Source organism: Amblyomma maculatum, chromosome 6 (genome assembly GCF_055883805.1).
Source record: "Amblyomma maculatum isolate TAMU_Amacu chromosome 6, ASM5588380v1, whole genome shotgun sequence".
Taxonomy (NCBI): domain Eukaryota; kingdom Metazoa; phylum Arthropoda; class Arachnida; order Ixodida; family Ixodidae; genus Amblyomma; species Amblyomma maculatum.
Window position 1 is genome coordinate 162,814,269 of NC_139349.1, and position 24,473 is coordinate 162,838,741.

At 48.5% G+C, this 24,473-nt stretch overlaps 1 protein-coding gene across 1 annotated transcript in view; it reads left to right on the top strand.

The window, feature by feature from the left end:
- Window positions 1-22,569, top strand: part of LOC146187332 (glutamate-gated chloride channel-like) — an 82,101-nt gene extending 59,532 nt beyond the window's left edge. Inside the window, exons 7-8 of the mRNA XM_084608191.1 lie at window positions 7,297-7,712; window positions 22,354-22,569. Coding sequence (XP_084464317.1) covers window positions 7,297-7,712; window positions 22,354-22,569 — 632 coding nt within the window. The remainder of the gene's footprint in view (window positions 1-7,296; window positions 7,713-22,353) is intronic.
- Window positions 22,570-24,473: the final 1,904 nt, after the last annotated feature.

Here is a 24,473-nt window from a genome sequence, read left to right on the forward strand (position 1 = left end):
AGTCTGGTCTGGACGAGTCTTCAGCTGGAGTGAAGATTGCTGGAAAACGTATTAACAACCTTAGATATGCGGATGATACCACATTAATGGCAGAAAGTGAAGTGGAACTCAAGAGACTTCTGATGCACATACAAGAAGAGAGTGAGAAGTTTGGACTTAAACTGAACATTAAAAAGACAGATCATGGCGTCTTGCCCTATCAAGTCCTGGAGCATCAAGGGACAAGAAGTGCAAGCTGTGACAGATTTTCTCTTCTTGGGCTCCAAGATTACCTCGGAAGGCGACTGCAGCCATGACGCCTTGTAAAGAATATATAAAGGAAAAGACGAACCGACAATCCCGTAGCTCGACTTCAGAAACGAAAAAGGGCCATAATTCTGAGCACACAGCAGAGAAGAAATGCCGAGCTCTTGCTCCCGAAAGAGCAGCCAGCAAAAGTCACCGCGTTCCTAGGTTTCAAGTTGCAAACCGAAACCGACATGGTCCACTTTCCCGGAACGACCGGGGAACGCGCGATTGGAAACAAGGGTCGGCGTGGCAGCCCGCTGAGGAGAAGGAGGGGCCTGGGCCGGCGACGAGGAGGCTGTGCGCACGTACGGGGTGCGAGTGCTGCTGGGAACGACTGGCCGAGAGAGAGAAGAGGGGACGAGACAGTGTGGAACGCACCCTTCGTCAGAGAAAGACGCGTGTAAACTTTGCTGAATATATCCTGTGTTTTTGTTACCGATAAAGAGTTTTTGTCCGCGTGTGATTTCTTCACTTTTATTCGAATCCTTTAAAGTTCAAAGTTGTAGTAACAAAGTTCAGTCTAATATCAAATCAACAACTACTACATGGTGCCGAAACCCGGGATGAGAAGATAGTGGAGAAATCTGAAAAGACCGCGATGGACCAAAATGGAAAAGCTCAAAGCGAAGAGGCGAAGTCGACGAGGGCAGAACACGATTATCATCAACGAGGCCACAACAGTACTGCCGACCGCCAACGTCCAACAGCTGACAGCTCTGCTTCACAGACTGAAAGTCAGCAATGATGAGCTGCGGAAGATCAACGAAGAATTGGAGAACTATCTATCGGAGGAAGCGTTCGAGACCGAGTTTACAGAAAGCGTCGAATACGACGACCGGGCCATAAACCTCATCGGCCAACTGAGTGCTCGAATCGCAGCTTCACAACAGACTGCGTCTGAACAGAACGCCGAATCGACGCAAACGTCCGTGCCGACGCCCAGACTCACTGCAATCAGGCTTCCGAAGCTGCAGCTCCAGTCTTTCAATGGTGAGCTTGCCAACTGGCAGTCGTTTTGGGAATGTTTCCGCGAAGCGGTGCATGATAATCAGGCCCTGTCCAAAGCGGAGAAATTTTATTACTTAAAGAGCCTCCTCACTGGGCCTGCCGCGTCGGCAGTTAAAGGGTTACAAGCGACTGAGACCTGCTATGAAGGCGCTATACAGATACTGCAGCGCCGTTTCGGAGACAAGGGGCTAATCGAACAAGAACACCTTGCCGAATTAAGGACGGTACCGCCCGTGTCGTCATCAGAAGATGTCAGAGGACTCCGCGGCTCTACGATCATGTTCAAACCTACATTTGCGGGCTAACGGCTCTCGGAGTGACCAAGAATGCCTATTGCGCCATGCTTTGCGACATTATTCTAACGGCGCAGCCGCGAGATATGGTGGTGGAGTTTCACCGCCTGGCAAGCCGAGCGACCAAGATAGATGTATTGTCGCCGCCCGATTGTAGTCCCGCGTCACCAGCGCAGCAGTCCTCCGCCTCAACGCAGGCAGCAGACAGATCAGAGAGAAGGCTAGAGGAGGTACTACATTTTCTGCTAGTAGAAACAGTGTCGAGAGCGATGTAGGCAAGGTCCCGCCTTTGAGAAGCCTTCTTACAAGGAAAACTTCGGCAAACGCGCCAGGCAGCCGACTCCGAGTGCCGCGGTTATTTATGCTCAAGCAGGCAAAACAGAGAAATGCGCATTTTGCGATTCGAACAGGCACGACATAGAGATGTACGGCTGCAGTGACGAACAAAGAAAAAATCGAAAAACTTGCCAGGACGAAAAGGTGCTTTCGATGCACAAGGTGGGGACACCGAGCAAAAGACTGCAGGCGAAAGATAAAATGCGGGAATTTCGAGAAAAGGCACGCTGCCTCAATGTGTAACCTCAATTGGGCAGTGATCAAAACTGACGTGACAACAGAGGTTACCGCCACTAATGTGCATGCAGAAGCCAAAACAGTAGAAACGCAAGAGACGGCACTGCAGACTTTTCGTGCCTTTGCTTTCGGGAGCACCAAATACGGCTACATCCGGGGCGTAATAGACGGTGGAAGTAAAAAAACGTTCATTCGAGTAGATATCTCAAAAACACTTGATTTGGAGGTTTTAGGAAAGGCTGACTTTCACCTAAACACCTTTGGTGCTGCGGCCGCGCAAGTCCAAAGCTGCCGGCTGGTAGAAGTTCACCTTCGGAGCCAATACGGAGATCACGAAATAGCAATAGAGGCTATTGAGGTGCCTTTCATATGCAAGGACGTCAGGCAGGTGCCCGCAGATCACAGTTTTGTGAAAAAGATGGAAGTTCGAGGAGCACTGCTCGCAGACAGACTGATCCATCCGGGCATGTCTTCAGTGCCAGGTATTGGATTACTAATTGGAGCCGACCACCTTTGGAAATTTCAAACGGGAGAGGTGCAAAGATGCAACGAAAAGGAAGGATTAGCAGCGGTGAATACAAAGTTTGGTTGGATGATTCAGGGACCGTTCAGTGTGACTTCAAGCCTCGCAACCGCAAACAATGTTTGCATACTAAGAATAGGCTTGGAAACTTCAGACCAGGTCCACACTACGCTGCACAAATTTCTGGGAACTAGACGCCATCGGCATAAAAGATTCCCCAGAGACACACGACGAAAGAGCACTGAGCAAGGTAAAGTTGAAAAAGAAAGGTCAGCGCTATGAAGTTGCCTTGCCATGGAAATACGCATCCAAAGAACTCAACGTCAACAAAAATATGGCAATTCGGCGACTCGACAACCTGACAAAGCGACTATGCCGCAATCCAGAACTCGTTGAGCAATACGACGACGCCATCAAGGCAGGGCATGCGGAGCAGGTGACCGAAGAGGTAGTGTCTGGGAAAGTTTATCACATGCCACATCAGCCAGTCGTACGTAGTGAGGCAACTACAACGAAGCTGCGTGTCGTGTTCGACGCATCATCACACGCTCCGAGGAAACGGTCACTCAACGACCACTTCGAAAAAGGACCTAACCTCGTCAGTGATTTGGTGCAGATTCTCTTGCGGTTCCGCCTACACAAGGTCGCTCTCGTAGCAGACATCGAGAAAGCATTTCTGCAGATAAGCGTGCGGCCTGAGGATAGCCGTTCTTCCCTGCCGTTCTTCTGGTACAGTAGCCCGCCGCTTGACCCGTCAGCATTGCCGGATATCGAAGGATGGAGAATGACTCGGGTACCGTTCGGTACGACAGCCAGCCCGTATTTGCTGACCGCTACCCTCCTCCACCACCTGAAATGCACGACAAATGAAGTTTCCAAGACGGCGAGCCTCATGAAGGGCTCCCTTTACGTTGACGATCTGGTGGCGGGAGCGGCTAGAGTAAACGAGGCGTTGAGAATGCCCACTGAAGCCATCGACATAATGAGCGATGCCGGCATGTGCTTAAGGAAATGGTCCTCGAATTCCGATGCAGTCCGCGCGGCGTTTGGGGACGACGAAACTACACCTTCGAACGGTGAACAGAAGATCCTGGGAATGGAATGGAATTGAATGCAGCTGACGGCAAGGTGGCAATATCCCTGGCCAGTGTGATCTGCTCATTAACTAGCGGAGCTGCATCGAAGCGCGCGGTGTTGCAGGCGTCGGCAAGAATATTAGACCCCTTGAGACTCGTCGCACCGTTCGTGGTGCGAGCAAAGATCCTTTTTCAAAGGCTATGGTAGAGAGGTATTGAGTGGGACGACCACTTGCCGAGCGACTTGGAAGCAGACTGGAGAAGTTGGTGTTTAGACCTCGCCAATCTGAGACAACTCTCCTTCCCACGTTGCATCCTACAGAACGACCACGTTTCCGAGCAGATCTGCATTTTTTGCGACGCAAGTCCGACGGCCTACGGCTGCTGTGCCTACCTCCGCACTGGAGAAGACAACTAAACGGTGAGCGTCAACCTCATCCTTTCCAGGTCACGCGTGGCGCCTCTGAAGGCCTTGTCGCTGCCTCGGTTGGAGCTGATGGCGGCTGTAATTGGATCACGCATGGCCGCCTACTTTCAAGGAGCAATTGATCACCAAATGAATGTATTCTATTGGACTGACTCGATGATTACGCTCCTCTATCCCTTGGAAACGCGCATAAAATGAGTTGCACTCATTTTTTTTTGGGGGGGGGGGGATGTAAAGAATATACAAAGAAAAAGAAGAACCGACAATCCCGTAGCTCGACTTCAGAAACGAAAAAGAGCAATAAATCTGAGCACAAAGCAGAGAAGAAATGCCGAGCTCTTGCTCCCGAAAGAGCAGCCAGCAAAAGTCACCGCGTTCCTAGGTTTCAAGTTACAAACCGAAGACGGCATGGTCCACTTTCCCGGAACGACCGGGGAACGCGCGATTGGAAACAAGGGTCGGCGTGGCAGCCCGCTGAGGAGAAGGAGGGGCCTGGGCCGGCGACGAGGAGGCTGTGCGCACGTACGGGGTGCGAGTGCTGCTGGGAACGACTGGCCGAGAGAGAGAAGAGGGGACGAGACAGTGTGGAACGCACCCTTAGTCGGAGAAAGACGCGTGTAAACTTTGCTGAATATATCCAGTGTTTTTGTTACCGATAAAGAGGTTTTGTCCGCGTGTGATTTCTTCACTTTTATTCGAATCCCCTAAAGTTCAAAGTTGTAGTAACAAAGTTCTGTCAAATATCAAATCAACAACTACTACACGCCTGCTTCTGGGAAAGAGAGCAATGGTTAGCCTTGACCGCCTAGTAAAGAGCAGGGACATTAGTTTGCCAACCAAGATCTGTATAACTTGTGCTATGGTCTTTCCAGTTGTGATGTATGGATGCGAGAGTTGGACTGTGAAAAAGGCTGACCGCCGAAGAATTGACGCGTTTGAATTGTGGTGCTGGCGAAGACTCTTCAGAGTTCCTTGGACTGCCAGAAGATCAAAACAGTCCATATTGTCGACCATGAACCCTGACTGCTCATTGGAGGGTCAAATTCTAAAGTTAAAGCTCAGCTACTTTATTCATCAGATGAGAAGAGAAGAGTCGCTGGAGAAAAGATTTGATGTCGGGAAAGGTTGAGGGTCGCCGGAGAAGGGGTAGGCAGCGAACGCGATGGTTAGATGGCATCCTCGAGGCACTGCAGATGAAGTTATGTGATGTTAGGAAGATAGTGAGAGACCGGAAAGCTTGGCGCGACATGGTCTATAGGGTCACGAAGAGTCGGACACGACTGAACGACTGAACTGAACTGAGATCATATGACGTACATCTCACACAGAGGGCGGAAAGCTCTTCCGTCGCCTTGCCTACACAGTCCTTCAACACGTTTGAAGTTACCCGGTCCTCCTCAGCTGCGTTCCCTCCTTTCATACCTTCTACAGCTTTCTTTGCTAATATTTTTTTTACTCGTGCAGTGTTAGATTGTTATCAATTGCTCAACTTCTCGATATCGTACAGATTACGTAGGCTATTGTATAGATCAGTACTTCGCTCTTCGCCTACATCGACTATTTTGTGCATATTGGTAACGACATCACCCGCTTGTGCTCCGGCGCATAGATGTGATACTTGCATATACGCAGATTCCTTTTCAACGCCAGTAGGCTTGTCACTTGTGGACTTAATTATCCTTGCTAGCTCTGCCATTTCGATGCTGTCCGTTGGGATGAGGGCTTTCATGCTTCGGTATACCAAGGTAATCAGATCTTTCGTCTGCACAGTTAGTTTACCCATATCCTGCATAACTATCCTACTGAATACATTACTACCACTCTAAAAGGATCGATTATTAGTTCTACACAAAGGTCGTCTTCTTCATTTATAGCTGAAAATATATTCCGCAGCCAAATGTTTAATTCGACTACTAATCCCTTACAGCTAATTTCATAATGGGCGCCTTCCTAACTGCTTTGTTTCGTTACCTCTTCAAATATAGACTGATGCGGGGCTTTATTATCTTGGGTCATTGCATTGCTCTATCACCATTACCTCTATATTGTGCAACACGTCAGGGTTTGAGTTCGATATGCAGTCGATTCCTTCTGTTTGGTTGGCCATTCTGGCTTTCCATCTTGGCTTTCGGTATTTCTTTTTGCTGATAAATATATTGATGTTTTCCGAATTCTTTAGTTCTGCAAAATTAACTAATAAATATCCCCATCTGTTTTTACAGTCATCGTCATATTTACCGACCGCCTGGTCACCAGCCTGCATCGTCCCTATCTCAGCCTTTAAGTCGTCTATCAGCATAATACAGTAGGATTTTATCTTACCCATTGCCGATTCTACCTGTAATATAATGTTTCGAATACCTGGTCAGCACGACTACGTGTAGGCACGTAGGCCTGCACAGCCTTGAATTTAGAATCTTTAATAAGCCAAAAAACGCTGCTTGCCGCTCTCCCGGAAATTCTATGCGACTGCTTTATGCTACCAGCTACATGTTATTGGCTCAGAATCCTACAGCTAGTCCCCATTTGTCTCTTTACCCTCGAATGCATAGTAAGGGTTCGCCCTTTTTTACAATATATGGTTCATTTGTCCTTCTAACCTAACTAAGATCTAAGCCGGTTAATACCCGCTACTTTGAAATGCACTGCTAGACTAGCCTCACTTGACAGATTTCCAGCGTTAAACGTTGCCAGGTCCAAATTAAAAAATGCGGGTTGTCGCTAGCCATGGAGTCTTAGGACCTTCCTCTTTGAGATGGGTCTCCCTTTACTTGTGATCAGTTGCTTCGCAGGCCCTGGAGCCTTACGGACAGCGATTTAAGTATTCATGTCGCATTTGCAGCGGCTTAGAGGTACGGTATTTCAGGCTTGCGTTTTGAACAGGTTGTTAAGTGCTGTTGAGGTAGCTGGTTTATAGGAGCCGTCATTTGCAGCTTTCAGCTCAATGTTTATTGGGAGGAAGAAATGACCTATAAAATGTAATTTGTGGATCCGAACCATGAGCGAAAAATCACCCGCATCATTATTTACACCTGCACCGCGAAATCTTTATGATATGAGCGGCTTCTCGACACGAGCTCTACTAATCGTTCAAAAATGCCTTTGCAGGCGACTACTCCTGCCTTCGGCTGGACGTCTGGTTCCGGCGCCTTTCGCGCAGCCTCGACGCTCTGCTGTTCATTCCTTGCGCCATGTATGTGGTTCTCTCCTGGATCCCGCTCTGGTTGGCAAACAGCGGTGGTGCCACGAGAACGCGCCTGGTTGCCCCCGCACTGGTGCTTGTCGCTGCCTGCTCGACACTATCCAGGCTGCGGCGCTCCGAGTTCCCGCAGACGGCCTACGTCAAAGCGGCGGACGTGTGGACCGGTGTCACCCTCTCCTTCGTGCTGGCTGTGTGGATCGACATAGCACTGGTCGAACTACTCGCTGGCTGTCGTTCATGCGCTAATGACAAGCCAGTCGCGCAAGAAACGGCAAAGGCTAACGATGAATGCTTCGGCAAGGCGCAGCCCCTCGAGTTGCTTGTGAGTAAACTGTCCCTGCTATTCAGCCGGCGCCTCAATTTTGGCGAACGCATTTTAATATACAGTGAAAAAAAAATATCTGAAACTTTGAAGTAATGTTGCGAAAACCAGTCGTCTGCGGACGCCAAGTGAGTATTTTGAGCTCCGTTCGGCCTTGACTTGGAGTCGAAATAATGGCTCGTGGGACGCATGCTGCCAATGGCTGTACGAAAACACAGTTGTTGTTGAAATATTTTTTTGTATTCTTATAGGTTTTTTTGATGCCTAGGGTAAAAAAATGCTTTGTAATGCTCACTTATTTTGTGACCCCACACATCAGTACTGAATGATACCTTTGGATAGCCCTTGGCTGCATTCTGGTGAAAAAAGCACCACTTGGCACCCTTTTTGGTGGTATCTGGTTTTAAGTGGCGCACCGCACATCTATATACGTTCCAAAGCGTCGGGGCCGCTGTCTTTGTACGATTACAGATACCTTCTTTTCAGGGACCTGTTCTGAAAGAAGAGAAAAGAGGAAATTGGTTCTTTGAAGTTTGGAAATAATCAGGCGAAAAAAAGTTGAAGAAAGGTTTATTTTCTAGACAAGGTTTGAGGAGGAGGAAAAAACTTTATTAAAAAAAATGTAAACACTCCCAGGAGGACCTCTTAGTCCAGGAGCCCACTGGCTGTTCCTTCTAGCTTAGCCCGCTCGACCAGCCGTAACTGATCTGCAGGTTGCGTGGCTAGAAGGGCAGCCTCCCAGGAGGAGGGGTGTTTGACGGGAGGAACGCGGATTGGATGTGGGCATTCCCATAAGTAATGGTAGAGGGTGGGTGGGGTAGCGTTGCATGTGGTGCAGTACGGTGGGAAGTCCGTGGGGTGAAATATGTGGGCAAATTGTGGAGATGGAAACGAATGTGTTTGGAGTTGTCGCCAGTACGTGCTGTCGATGTGAGAAAGCGTGGGATGTGGTGGCGGGAACGTGGCACGGCAGCGATTATAGTACTGAACAATTGTAGGGTAGTCAAGAGGTTCGATGGTGATGTATAATGAAGGTTTGGGGAGGACATCCAACGGCGCCCGGAAGCTTAGTTCTCGGGCAAACGCATGAGCGCGCTCATTTCCGAGGATGTCCTCATGCCCAGGAACCCATGTGATGGTGATGGTATCGGGAGGGGTAGGTAGAGTAGATAATATTTTAGCAGATGAGTTTGAGAGGGTTCCTCGCAGTAGATATCTGTATGCTGTTTGGGAGTCTGTGCATATTGTGGTGTGCTGAGTCTGCAACTGACTGATGTGTGCAATTGCGAGTGTAATGGCCAAGCATTCGGCCTCGGCGATGCTAGTGCAGTGGATGGAGGCGGCATTGAATGTTGAGCGGCGAATGTCCGTGAATACAGCAGTGCAGATGTGAGGAATGTCCGGATTGTGTGAAGCATCCGTGTAGATGATGTCTTGGCGTGTGGAGTACTGTTTGGAAAAATATGAGGCACGGGCTGCGCGACGACCTTTGTGGTGTTCGGGATCCATATTTTGTGGGAGGGGTTTGAGCTCGAGGAGGCTCCGCAGACGCGGAGGGATTGGTATATGAGTATGAGGTGAGGGATCAGGGGTATTGTAGCCAATTGAGCGCAAGAGATGAGTGCCTGTAGATGTTGTGCGGAGTCAACATTGCTGGCTGGAGAGGAGCGCCTCTATGATCTCCTCAACATTGTTATGAATGCCTAATTGAAGGAGCCGAATTGTACTAGTATGACGAGGTAAATGGAGGGCTGCTTTAACGGCTGAGCGGTGTAGGACGTTAAGTTTATTGAGTTGGGTTTTGGTGATGTGATGGTAGGGGAGGTGGTAAGCTAGTCGACTAACGATAAGGAAATCTAAGAGTCTTAAAGTGTCTTTTTCCTTGAGGCCATGATTGCGGCTTGAAATGCGACGAATGAGATGTGTTATCTGGTTGATTTGGCGCTGCAGGAGGTGTATGGTGTAGGTGGCTCTAGTGTCCTGTTGAATGTGGAGACCCAGCAGTCGGAGCCGTGGTACTTTGGAAATCGGAGCGTTGTCAAGGAGTACGGTGATGGGGCACGTGGGGAAGGCTTGATGACTAGAAGCTCAGATTTCTGCGGTGCACACGCAAGACCTATAGCCTTTGTATATGTGTGGATGGCATCTGTAGCGAATTGCAAAGTTTGTTCAACTTGGCCAGGGCAACCCTTAGTAGTCCATAGTGTGATGTCGTCTGCGTATATTGCGTGCTGAAGGTCAGGTATAGTCTCGAGTATCCGGGCTAAGGGAGTTAGGGCGATGTTAAAGAGGATGGGTGAGAGGACTGAGCCCTGCGGTGTGCCTCGGTTGGGTAAATAGATGGTCGGGGAGGTGTAGGACGCGAGTGTGATATGAGCCGTGCGTTTGGTTAGGAATGCTTCAACGTAGCGCCAGATGCGTAGCCCGCAGTTAGTTGTGGCAAGGGTAGACAGAATGTGGTCATGGCTCACGTTGTCAAATGCCTTTTGTATATCAAGTGCAAGTATGGCCCGTGTGGCATGTTTATGGAGGGTATTGTTTAGGATGGTCTCTTTCAGGCGCAGTAGAATGTCGTGGGTACAGAGATGTGGGCGGAAGCCGAATTGAGAGTGAGCAAAAAACCGCTAGTTTCGAGTTCAGGTTGAAGCCGTCTAAGGATTACATGTTCATAGTTTGCCAAGACAACTTGTGAGAGAAATGGGGCGTAGGTTGTCTAAGGAAAGGGGTTTTCCGGGCTTAGGAATGAAGTTGATTGCAGCATGTTTCCAAGAGGCTGGTAAAGTACCCTCCCTCCAATGTTGGTTGTAGTAAGCTGTGAGTTGATAAAGAGATGTATCATCAAGGTTTCGAAGGAGATTGTATGTAATTTGGTCGGGCCCGGGTGCGGTGCTACAAGTGATGTGGGCGAGGGTGGACCGTACCTCCGCGGTGGTTATGTCCTCATCTAGCCTTGGGTTAGGTGGTGGAGGAGATGGGGGCGTGGAAGAAGGTGTGAGGTATCGCTGTGTGAGGTATTGAAGGATGTCTGTGCCTTGTGCTGTAGTGTGAATGAGGCGGTGCGTGTTGATGGCTGTCTGTTGTTTGGTGGCTGTGGGGTCGAGCAGGGTTCGGAGAATATTCCAAGTTTTTCGCGTATCTAAAGTACCCTGAAGGCTATTGCAGAGGTTTCGCCAGTTCGAGTTTGCCAGATTGGATGCATACTCTATGGCCTCAATGGTAATATGTGCGATTCGGAGGCGGAGATTTCTGTTGTGTCGTTGTCTTTTCCATCTCCTAACAAGGCTTCGCCTTGCCTCCCAGAGATGCAGAAGATGAGGGTCGATTTGAGGTGCTTGCGGAGTGATTTTGATGTTTTTAGTGGTGCGTTTGAGTGCAGACTGAAGCTTATCTACCCAGGTGTCCAGTGGGAGATTGCTGTCCTCGGAAGTGACTACCGCTCATTGCTCACGAAATTCTTTCCAATTAGTGAGACGCTGGCTCTTGGATGTGAACTCTTTTTGCGCCATATTGCACTTGAGCTTGGACAATATAGTGGTCGCTGCCCAGTGTGTCTCGTAGTACGTTGTAGAAAATGGGAGAGCGAATGTTGGTCAGTGTAATGTCTGGGGTGGTGTCTCTGGCGGTGCTAGTGCCGATTTGGGTAGGGGCGTTGGGGTCCGTGATGAGGGTGAGAGAGAGTTGCATAAATGCGTTGTACAGACGTGTGCCCTTGGGAGTGTTTTTAAGGTATCCCCAGGCTGTGTGTCCAGCGTTTAAATCACCTACTATCAGTGTATGTGAACCAGATATGCATTTGATGTCGGATAGAAATGTGAGGAAGCCGTGTCCTTTGGCTCGGGGTGGGTCGTAAACGTTCATTATGAAAAGGCTGGGGGCATCTGGTGCAGGCGGCAGTATTTCAGTGAGCGTATGCTCAATTACTTGATTGCTGAGTGTATGGTCTATGGCCGTGAGAGTGTTTTTGGCGAGAATTGCAGTGCGTGCAGATAGGGAGGTGGTATTGTATCCGGTCAAAGTGGGCGAGCAGCCTGTTTCCTGAATAGCTATGACATCCGGAGTAGTTGCGTGGTTCTGAATGTAGATTTGTAGGGATGCCCTTTTCCGTCTGAAGCTACGGCAGTTCCATTGCCAAACTGTGATGCCCGAGGCTGCAGACCGATGCGTCTTCTTATTGTGTGCCATTTTCACTGTGCGTGTGTTCCGTGCACGGCCCATACTTAGTTCGCGCGCGGATCTTGTCCGAGAGTTCATTGAAAATAGAACATGACACGTGTCCCGCACGATGATTTGATGGGCGACCGGCGGCAGCACAAGGGGCACACTTAATGTTAGGATCCCGGATGGAACTCGGGCAAGCTGCCAAGGCATGCGGCCCCGCACAACGGGTGCAACGCGCCTTCGAAGGGTCATTCCTCAGCTTACACTTTTTCAAAGCTTGCCCATACTGTGCATAAAATGTGCACAGAGGTACATGCAGGTCCTCGCACACTTCGACGGAAGTCCACCCTATGATTACTCGACGTGCCTTGCAGAGACGGGCAAAAGCTGGGGGGTCTGTTTCAATGACGTGAACGAACTGTCCGGAGCGTTGTAGAAAAGATAGCCTGACCTTGCAGGAAGAGGGGTCCAGATGAAGAGTCGGGTTGCGATGGTTGAGTGCAGAGATAAGCTCCTCCGGCCTGATATCAGGGTCAACCCCCGTCAATCGAACGTGCGGGTTCCGCTGCTTGGAGATTCGGACGTTGACGGAGGTCCGCGTGGCCTCGATCCGCGAGATGGCAGACTTGAGGCGATAGAGGTCCTCAGGATCCCTGGAGGTAACCGTCAGGGCGCGACGGGAGGCCCGCAGAGTAACAGCCCAGATTCCCTCGACTTCGGGATCAATGTTTGCCTTGAGAAGAGCCACCACTTCATTGCCGACGTGGTCCGAAGATGCAGCAGAAGTTAAAACCATCTGGTGCGGCTGGGGATTGATGCAGGAATCTCCGGAAGCAGGATACTCACACGAGTCAGAGGTCGCAGTAGGGGCTGCAATGACTGCGTCTGCCTGTAGAGCAGTTATTGAAGAGCCACCCATTGCAGCAGCATATGTCCTAGAGACCTGGGGCTGTTGTCTCCCGCTGGAAAGGTGCACCGCAGCCGTGGTGTCCTTGGTAGTCACCCCAGCAAGCCGCGTTCGGAGGACGCTCAGTTCATGATCTCGTGCAGCCAAAGAAGTCCGAACTGTTTGGGAATGGTTCATTTCGGCGACAGCACACGCGAAGAAGTGCGCAGTGTGGCGGTACAGGGCACAGACAAGAGGCAAGAGGACTGCCCTGGTTGAGGGACCAATCTTGCTATCCCTGTCCAGAATAGCCGCAACGATCTGCTCATGGACCCTCATGGCATCAGCGTCCGTTCCAAGTTCCAAGCTGTTGTACTTCGGCGACTCCGAGTCCACAGTTGACCGCGGTGGAAGGTCCAGGGTTCCCGGCAACTTAGAAATGTCGCGTTCCAAATGGAGACTGGCAGATAGGGAGGCAGGGTCGGACTCCGGAAGCTTGCCAGGAGATGCAACGTTGGAGTTGTAAAAGGTCAGGTCCGTGACGATGTTAGAAGCCGCCTGACAGGAGGACGCGTCGCACGGAGGCGGTGGCCTGCCTGGAGCAGCCTGGTCGGTCATGGCCTCAAGCGGCCGGTAGGCCCAACCCCCCAGCCGTCGGATAGCAGAAGGGGGAAAATGGATTCAAAGGCACTGATTAAAGGCCACTCAGGGTGTCGTTCAGGTCTTACCGGTCCCCGCCTAGTAACATTGATGCCAAGAGGCCCGGCAGTTCATATAAAATTCAAGCACCACGAAAAGCGAAAAGAACGGCCTGCCACCCAGCCGTCCAGGTTTGAACGGAAAGATACTAATTGAAAAAAAAAAAGGATTCTTAGAGATGATGCTTCATATGGAGAGTCCAAGTTTCGTAAGATCGTGCGGCTTAGGGCCACTATAAAGGAAAAGCACCGGAATATGCCCTGAAACAAGCATCGCCACTTGCTCGTATTTTTTTTTACTTCCCGCACAGACGATACAGCCAGTTCTAGAATGGCCGGGTTTCAAACAATGGCGCTGAGGCGCCGCAGGCAAAGAGCCTCAAAAGTGGTTTGACGGGGTCAGTGGTCCTGTTTACTGCATGGAAACACAGCACAAGCACATGTATACGGCAATAATGCATCATGCAGCTTATTACACGTGAAAAAGCATAAATTTAGGTAGTCGGCAAGAACATTGCTATTTATTCTATTATCTGCCTCGTAACACTTTGATAAATATGGTCTGTTGATTTCAGGCGTGCATGTTAGGTTAAGTCTTGGAAAGATATGAGTTGTGTGGCTGTCGTAAGGAACATTCAGGATTATTCCATCTGCCTTTTTCTGCAATCTGTAAAGTTCGGTAATGTCCATGTTAGTGGTAGTACCCCATACACAATGTCAGTAGTATATATATTTGAGAGAAATAGTGATTTATATGTTAAATGTATGATGTTTTTTGTGGACAGGATCGCAGTTTAAAATGGACGCCTGTTAAACGTCAGATTTTAAAGAGGACAAAATCAATATTCTCGTTTCATGATATATGCTCTTCAAACAATACACAAAGACATTTGAAAATAGGTCCGATGAAGATATTTGCATAGTTTAGTACCAGTAAATCAAGGATGTCCACTTTGCGGTTTTTGGGCGTCAACAGCACGTGCACCCTTAGGCCTATTAGCATTGATAATAAGTACATTCGATCTACTGAGTGATCCTCTTTTCCTGAGGATACAATTTGGCTTTCAAAATAAGTCGTTTACATTTTATGGGCGGTAGAGGATGGTAGTGTGGCGGCGCGTATAGCGCAGCGCGCTAGGTAGGAGGTGAAGTGTTGTAGTTGCGCGTTCAGTGTCGCGCGCTGTGAAGAAAAAAAATGAAACAAACGCGCAGCGGCTGGAATAAATCAGTTTTATATGCGGCTTGTGTGGAAGCAGCACCTTTTTTTACACTGGTTACCTGTACGTTATAGTGTGCAAGCCGATGCTGTTTCTACAGGCGCCCCAAGTTATCGTTGTTGTTGTTATGAAGCAGTCTGGATTTATTCCAGCCGCTGCGCGTCTCACTATTTCTTCACAGCGCGCTACGCTGAGCGCGCCACCACATTTTACCTCCTAGCGCACAGCGCTACACGCTCTACTGCAGGATCCTCGGCATACATAATAAAAATCAATGTATTGCGAACAGCTAGCAAATAATTTACATATATTGATGCCACAATGAGAGGAGCAGAAGACGGCGAAGTCCCCGTCTTGCACTCGACCGAACCTCCCTGGACTACGCTAACACACCGGATCTCTGTACTACCGTCGCTGCGGCCTGCCCACTTCTTTTTGTCAATGACACATCTTGTGTAGAAGTGCTGGGTAGATCTTTCATGTACCTGGAGTCATGTCTTCAAGCCACGACTCCAGCCAATGAAGCACTCCCAAGGTACACACGCCTGTTCACCAGGGCAGCCGGCGACTACGTGGCCTATCTCCCTAATTAGGCTCGGTTTGTAATCACGGTCTACAAGCATACACACTGTCCCCATGAATACACAAGCGTAATCTGTGAATCTCCCGCTTCATCCTGGAAATCCTCATCGTTTTCATGGTCTGCCCCATGAAGATGCCGAGGACTGGCTGGACCAGTTCAACCGGGTGGCCACTTTCAATGCCTGGGACGCTAACGTGAAGGTGCGTCATCTCTCTTTTGCCCTGGAGGACTCGGCGAGGACCTGGTACGTTAACCATAATTTTCGCCTCCTAACATGGGACGAATTCAAAGTAGAATTTCGTCAGGCATTTATTAACACATTCTGCAAAGAAAAGGTCGATCTTCTACTGCAGAATCGTATCCAGTATCCGAACGAAAGTGTGATGGTGTACGCGGAGGAGATGAAGCTTCTGTTCCGCCACGCAGATCCAAGTATGACCTAAGAGCGGGAAGCGCGGTTATTGATGAGGGGTGTGAAGGAACAGCTTATCGCCGGTCTGGTTCGCAGTCCGACAGTGACCGTGGATGTATTCGTCAAGGAAGCTATTTCCACCAAGAAAGCGCTTGACATGCGGTCCCGGCAGTATGACCTCACAACTTTATCGATGCTGTCCACATGTACTGAGAGAACCACAGCGTCATCAGGAGATTCACTGCGTGAGGCCATTAGAGCCATTGTGAGCGAAGAGCTGGCGAAACTGTTACCTGCGCCGGCACTGCCGAAGTTTCATCGGTCACCGATGTTGTTAGCGAAGAAGTGCAACAAGGATTGGATACCTCGCCCCTTCTTGCAAGCCCTCCACAGCCGCCTATAATCAGTTACGCTGCCGTCCCAAGCCGTTTTCTACTGGGTTCAATACCACGTTACGAAGCACCTGTGCCGGCCGCTCCCAAAATGTCACCTGCCGAGTAGACGTTCGTCCAGCGACCCCAGCGCCGCCAAACTGACATCTGGTGAACTGCGCACTACCGGCCGCTGTGCTAAGTTTGTGGCACATATGAGTCTTCGCGGGTTCCCCTTCGGTGCTCGCTGTCTGCTACCGGGAGAGCGCTCACGGGAGATTGCCAATTACCTTGCTGACCGAACTTAGTCCAGCGCCAACGATCGCCTTCGCCCCGTCGCTGCGATTCCTCCTAGCCGCGGGACCTGTCTAAAAATTCCCGTACAGGAAATTAGACGCAGTCGCCTCTGGAAATGTGGCTGCTGGACGACGAAACGTACAAGGCCTTCAAACGACGCAAACCACTTCGCTGACTCCAAAACTCCCAGAGACGACGACGACGATTACCTGGCCGCCCAAATTTGCGGCAAGCCGACACCCCGACCAACTTCGCAGCCCGACTGCCTCTCTGCGACACCGCACTTCTTCAACGCACCGCAGCCGAAACCGGACACCTCAACATTATCGCAGCGAGACGCCACCGCCAGTCGATTTAGACCTTTCACTTGACGGGATCGTCGTAACCACTTTGGTCGATTCTGGAGCCGATTATTCAATACTCAGTGGATAATACGCCACGGCATTCGAAAAGGTTACGACAGCTTGGAACCGCGCACAGATACGTACCGCAGGAGGACATTTGATTACACCTAGAGAAACGTGCACAGCGGGAGTCGAGGTGCAAGGGCTAACCTTCTTGGCAACGTTTGTTGTGCCATCGGATTGCTCCAGACACCTTATACTGGGTACGGACTTCCTGGCGGAAAACGACGCTATCATTGACCTGCAATCCCAGTCGGTTAAGTTATTGACAGAGAATGCCCTCGAAGCTAACAGTGTTCTGCCAGCGCCGCTCCACATTCTCGACGAGCACATGGCTGCTCCTCACCGCTCCAGTATAATGGTGACCATCGGTGCGCACACCCTCCGGGAGGTTGGAGGTGTCGTGAAGAGTAAAATGGCTTTGCTTCTCGACCGCAGTATTGCTGTTGTCTCCCTCGAAGATGACTAAGTCGATTTCTGACCAATTTGAGCAATGAACACAGGTACCTAAATAAGGGAACAGCTGTCGCTTATGTCGACGCCATCGATGAACATTGGTGATTCTAGAACGGGTGAAGAGGAAGTCGCCATTTAAAGTACGACAACCCGGCACTACCTCAAAAGGAGCAATACATCCTGAGGAACCGCCACAACCGTTAAAGAACTGTGTTCGTGTCGCTGCAGCGTGTCGGTAAAGCACACCTTGTAAAACGTATTGTTACAGACGATACAAGTACAGCCGTTTCGACAGACACGGCACCCTGTTGTGTCTCATATAAAGAACGTGCTGAAATTACCACTCAAGTTAAGGAAGTGCTTGATCGTTATTCGACCATCGCAGAGCCCCTTGGCTGCACCTATCATCCTTGTCAAGAAAGACTAAACATTACGGTTATGTGGTGACTACCGACGGTTGAACAATGTAACTAAAAAGGATGTTTGCCACCAAACCATAAATGATGACGCTTTAGATTGCTTATACAACACCAAGTATTTCTCTTCTATTGACCTTAAATCTGGCTACTGGCAAATCGAGGTAGACGAGAAGGTTGCGACAAAACAGCATTTATCACTCTAGATGGGTTGTACGAGTTTCAGGTCATGCCGTTCGGCCTTTGTTCCGCGCCAGCAATTTTTCTAAGGCTTATGAATACCGTCCTCGGAGACCTGAAATGGCAGGCGAGTCTCGATACCAGGACGATGTGATCGTTTTCACACCACGTTTTGCAAGGCACATTAGTCGCCTCTTTGCGGTAGTGCAACTTATAAAATCTTCCGGCTTCACTTTAAAGGGCAACAAATGCCACTTCGCCTACGAAGAATTGAATTTTTTACGCCACGTCATCAACAATGAAGCGGCCCTTCCCGATTCGGAGAAAACTGTTGCCATCGTGAATTTCCCACCGCCAGGAGACCAGAAGGAAGTTCGGCGCTTGCTTGAGTTATGTGCGTACTACCGCCGATTTGTGACAAACTTCTCCAAACTCGCCGCGCCCCTTATCTCACCAATGCAGATGTACAGCTCCAATTGGAAACACCGCAGCAACAGGCATTTCAGGACCTTCAACGCTGCCTTCAGTCAGCATCCGTTATGACGCACACTTTGATGAACACGCTGGTACGGAGATACACACCAATGCGAGTAATTTTGGTTTGAGCGCTATCCTAGATCAGGTCCACCATCAACCTAAATGATGGTAAGCTACCTGTAAAACATGAACACAAGTTTCTAGGGCTACCTCTTGAAAGAAAGATTTCATTCCTTCCACAAATGAACAAGCTAGTAAAGAAAGGTTCAAAATCTCTCTATATGCTGAAAGTCCTTTCACATAAGTGCTGGGGTTCTGACAGAACGTTATATTGCCGCGAAATCTTCAAAACTGTGTTGTTTTTTTAACAGCCGCCGGCGTGCGGCCTTATCACTGTGATTCTGATACGCGTACCAATTCTGTATCCCGTGTTTGTTCATACTCGTTGTCGCGATACGAAGCGTTATAATTTTTTTGTCGCGAAAGATGCGCCGGGATCTGTCTCGAAGATTCCGATCACTTGCGTATGTTTCGACAATGTTCTAGGGTGTACTAGTAGCCGTTTGCGACGTTATCTAGATTGTTCTGAGCAGCCTTTATTTTAGCGTTGACGAGTGTGACGGACATTCTTTGTTCGACGATCGACGAGCATGTTTGTTGCTTTAGCCGCCGCCGAGTTGCTTAGTTCTTTTGCGGGCGCAAATCAGCCCAATAAAGAGTTAATTTCAGTACCATCAAGCCTGTGTCTTCTTTTGGTGTCAACGGCCTTGTCACCACTACGTGACAATATGAATAGCCCAACCGAGAACATTGTAGAAACAGACGCGCGTGGCAGGGGATGTTCGCAATACATTTCGGTGCATATTGCGCAGCGAAGAAAAATTATAATACTCTGTCTTGAGACAATGAGCATGAACAGAAATAGATTGTAACATTATTCCCTGCGCTAAGTGAAAGCATCAAATTGATTTAAAATGGTTTGTGGCTTCCATCCTCCTTAAAAAGGCATCGCCTCGATGCTTCCAACGTAAACTAAAGAACAAAACATTGGAAATATGAACATCTAGGGCCTAAGAGCACGTGAAAGGGCTTAAAGCATACGACATCCGCGTTTTCTAGGTGGCACGGCGCCGCTGGGATGTCATCGCGCTGTCAGGAATATCGTCGTAGTCCAATTGTCTGACTCGGGGAACGACTTTGTATAGTATAGTATAGGTATAAAAGTATAGGTCTAAAAGCTTTTCACTGTGCCCATGGAGGCGAATAAGCGTCCAAACCCACACATGGTTTCCTGGCTTGTACTCTGCATTGCGTATCGTTGTATCGCCGGTTGTCAGTGCGCTGCTGGTCCTTAATAAACAGCCGTGCGAGTCATCGGGTTTCCTCTGCACGGTGCTCGTAGGCGGAGACGTCGAGGTTGTCTTTTTCTTTCACGTGCGCAGCATCGCGTCTAGCGTCGTCGTGGGCTCCGTGCCGTACATAGGTTTGAACGGGGTCGCTGTAGTTGTCTCCTGGATGGCCGTGTTATAAGCGAAGATCACGTATGGCAAGATGATGTTCCAGGTCTTGCTTTCGGCATCGGCGAAGGTAGCAATCTTGTCCGCAATCATTTTGGTGTGACCCTCCGTAAGTTTACTGGTCTGGGGAGGGTAAGCTGTACTACCTCTGTTTCTTGTATGACTGTAGGTCAAGATGGCTTGCGTAATCATTACCGTAAATGGGGTTCCCCTGTCCGTGATGAGCACTGCGGGATCGCCGTGTAGCAAGAAAATGTTTTCGACGAACAACTTGGCGACTGCTGCCGCTGCACCAATAGGCAGTGCTTTCGCTTCGACGTAGTACGAAAAGTAGTCAGTTGTGACGATGATCCACTTGTTACCCGCGGATGAAGTTGGAAAGGGGTCGAGGTGATCCATCCCTATTTGCTGAAAAAGCATGGTCGGGGGCTTTATAGCAGACTCATAGAAATCTGTGAAACATAAGTTTATTAGTGTACTTGTGTTTGAGATGACTCTCGTATACTGTTCGATGACGTTCTCACAGCCATTTCCGAGCATAACTGTGTGAAACTTAGCATGGCTGATATAGACCTGGTCGATTTCACATTGCCTGTGATTTTTTCTGGAATTCATAAAATTTATGAGTGATGCTATGTAATTGAACAGATACAGGTCGTCAGATACAAACTACAACAATGTTTCGCATATGAAGACAACTGTTTCAAAGTTGTCACGCATGAATGTAAAGTCGTCTATGGTCTCGCAGTGGTAGCAACCAGAAGTAGAGGGACATATCCCCAGCTCGATTTTGCGCTAGATGCTGAGAAACATGGCATTACCCACAAAAATCGGAAACATCCAGAATACTTGGAATATAAGTTTCGGAAAAATCCAGTAACTCAAAAGAACAGGGCCATGCAGAAAGGTATAATTTGTCATCGACTTGTTTGTTTCTCAGGCTCTGCATTTAAATGAGCCCACGTTGCCTTGTTTTTCTATCACTGCATTTAAATAAAAAAAAACAATAGGAAGTTCTTTTCATGTAAGTGCTAGTCGCTTTTCACGACGAAGTTGAACGAAGTGGTCATGTAGCACGTCATACTGATTTTGAGAAATACAAAGAACTGCAGCGACTCATCCACACAATTCTGCTCAGTGCATTTTCGGCTTCAATACCCATAGCAAGTTTCCATCCTAATTTCCTTACGAGCACTGTACCCTCAGAAGTCCTTGTGAATGTGTACTTCGCTTTGTCCTCGTCCTCGCGAGTCAAACCAACCGTATAATCATCGATGATAAATTTTCATAGCAGCTGATGTTAGTCAAATATTTTCGCACGCACTTCCCTGTACCACAGGTCTTTTATCCTTATTCGGGGATGAACGGTGCACATTCTCAACATTGCTATCGAATTGCTCAGCCTGCTAGGTCTAGTGTTCAGACAATCTTGTTAATTTCATGCATGAGGAATTCATCGTCACTCGGTTCAAATCTGTGGATTTCATGATCTTGCAGTAGCTTTACTGTTCGAATTCATTCATTTCTTGTTTTTACTTTCAAAAGCTTCCAATCGAGGCGCAGGTCTCCTACGTCTCTGTTCTGAGGCTTTATGTTCACCTTTTTGCCATCATAAGTGTCGAAGCGATACTGTACTTGCTCTCTAGCTCAACACAGTTTCATGAGTGTTCATTAGCTTGTCTAATTTGGTCCCAAGTACGAGAATGTGCGACAATGTTTATTTTTGCTAGTTCAGCTTGGAAATGTTCAGAGATTCGTTTCCTTACGGTCTGTCCAGCTGATTGCTTGCAGGAATTCAGCGATTTCCTAGAGGCCTCTATCAACATCCTAAATGAACGCTCGGTCATGCCACTGCCTTTTTGATGCGAAAACTTGAAGTGCAGTTGACGCATGTGCTGACTGGGTCTCCAACAGCAAAATTTGTATACCATGTCGCATGAGGAGCATGGACCTTTTGCAGAGTTCATGATAAAAAATAGAGGAACCAACAATCAGTACATTGCGCAATAACAAGTGCAGCAGCAGGGCCGGCAGCGAAAAAAAGGAATTGCTGAATAAACTTTTTTTTATCAACTTCCCAAAACTTGATGACAGGTTAGGGCACAGGGCAACAGACTGCGTCACCACTGCTGCCGCGCCGCTGATTGAAGATGGAGGATGCTGGTTGCAGTATTCGTAGGAGTATCCAACCCGTGACGGCCGCACGTGATATCAGGAGTCTACTGCTATGATAACCAGATGGCGTGTGGCGTCGTGTAGAAAATATCTGCAAAATGTTGATGCAAGGTTAAGCAAAGAACTTGGCGCTGCGCCATCGCCACATCTGCGGCACCGCTGAACCAATAATATACAAATTAGATTCACGCTAATGCTCACACATTTCACATTATTTCATATTACGCTAGTATGCTGCATAAAATCATGCTGTTGAATATATTGAACAGCTATCACCTTTGTTGGACTTTCAGGACATCGCGACATATGCCAACATTATTGAGAGTCGAACCCTAATGAATTCCCACAGTAGACTTATGCCCACGTTGTGTCTCACTGTTGTTTTTACGTGCAGGACATGGAGACAAAGGATAATGCAACTATTGAAACACTTAAGAGCACGGGTCAAGACAACTGGAAAACCACCATCCAGAGTTGGTTGAAAGCACAGCGGACAACGGCCGACAAGCTTGACCTTGCATCTCGCATCTTGTTTCCAGTCACGTATTTCCTGTTTGTAGTTATCTACATCCGCACATACGCTGTTGAGCTGGATATTCCCGAAGACTAGCTCTCGTGACGAATATCTATGTGCCTAACTTTCATTTACCTATGCATTCTGTCGAGATATAACTTTACAGGTATAATTTCACTTTCTAATGAATCTGTTGTCTGTCTTGAACAACTATACATTTGCAGTATTATGTGCCAAATAAACATATTGTGCGCTGTATGACACTTGATCTTTCACACCGGTGCACATGCTGCTTCACCGTCATCTTTTTCTATTATTGATAGCGATCGTTTTCGCTTAAGGTGGTAGGCTTCGGTGCGCGACTCAGACTTCAGGTCTTCATTGAGACAACGGAGTTACGCTGCCTTGTCACCTGCATCTACCCGGAGCTGCGTTCCGGCCGGCACTTGACATCTACCAGCATCGTCATTACACAAAAGGGGAACGCCGCCGTTTTCTTGTTCTTCCTGTTACAACCCAGCTCCCGTTCCCACATGGACTGTGAGCAGCCGTCAACGCGACACCCATATGTTCCCGGTCTGCGAGGTGACGACGCTGATGACTGACTTGCTCGACAGCTACCGCCGTTCAGGGCTTTCAACAAATGGCAGGATTTTTTAATCTATAAATGTGTCCTTCTACTTGACAAAACCTGGTTTCTAAAAAAAGAATCGACGACTCCGGACAGGACCACTTTAAAACAAAAGTTACGCAAGATTTTCTGTCTTCCTATTGTTCGAAGCATCCGCCAAGAGGATTGATGCTGAAGTTCTAAGATCCAGAGACTCATCATCATCATCATCCTATGATAAGCTCCACAAAACACCTCTCACATTGTCGGTGAGTTAATGTCACCATGCCAGAGATCGAGTGCGCCCAGCATGCCCTTAAAGGGATCGGATCTCTCGCCTTCAACTCTGGCATCGACACTTTCATTAATAGGCTCTAGTAAGACTAGGACTACCCAACGAGACAACCTCACTAGATTAATATGTACTTGCGATACGCATCCACCGGAACTTCTCCAAGAACTACGAGATCACTACTTCTCCAAGTACCCTACTTTAACACACCCCGACTATTCGGGATCTCCTAACGAGTTTCTCGACCAGCCCATTACGGTATCAGAGGTACAGGCTGAGCTTCAGAGGCTAAACACATATTTAGCCCTCTGTCCAGACGGAGTACATAATAAGGCACTCCAGAATCTCGATTCCCAATCTATCGCAGCCCTTACCGAATACCTTAACGAGTGCTGGCAACGGGGAACCCTCCCGCCGCAATTTAAAGAAGCCAAAGTTGTATTTATACCGAAACCTGAGAAACCTACTAATTTCAAACATTAGGCCCATTTCTCTCACCACTTTCGTCGGGAAACTAATGAAACATGTACTCTCGACCAGAATTTGTCAATATCTAGAAGGCAAAAATTTCAAGCCCACCTGCATGTTTGGATTTCGTCCTGGCCTTTCTACACAGGATGTCTTCTTACAGCTGACACATCACATTCTCGACAGTCAAACATATAACACTAAAGACATTCTAGGCTAGGATCTGAATAAAGCTTTTAATAATGTTACACATTCAGCAATCCTTCAGAATCTTACAACCCTGGGAGTCGGCGCTAGGTTATATAAGTACGTCCCAGACTTCCTCAGCCATCGCACAGCCACACTTACCTTTGGCGACCACTGCCTTCCGGAGATCATGCTAGGTGCACGAGGTACGCCCCAGGGCGCGGTCCTCTCCCCTATACTATTCAATATAGCACTTCTTCACCTACCCCAAAAATTAGCACAAATCGCCGACATTCATGTCAGCATCTACGCCGATGACATCACTGTCTGGGCTAACCGCGGCAGTGATGCTGAAACAGCGGAGCACCTACAATTGGCACTAAACACTATCGACACCTATGTAAGGGAACGTGGCCTAACTTGTTCCCCTTCAAAATCAGAACT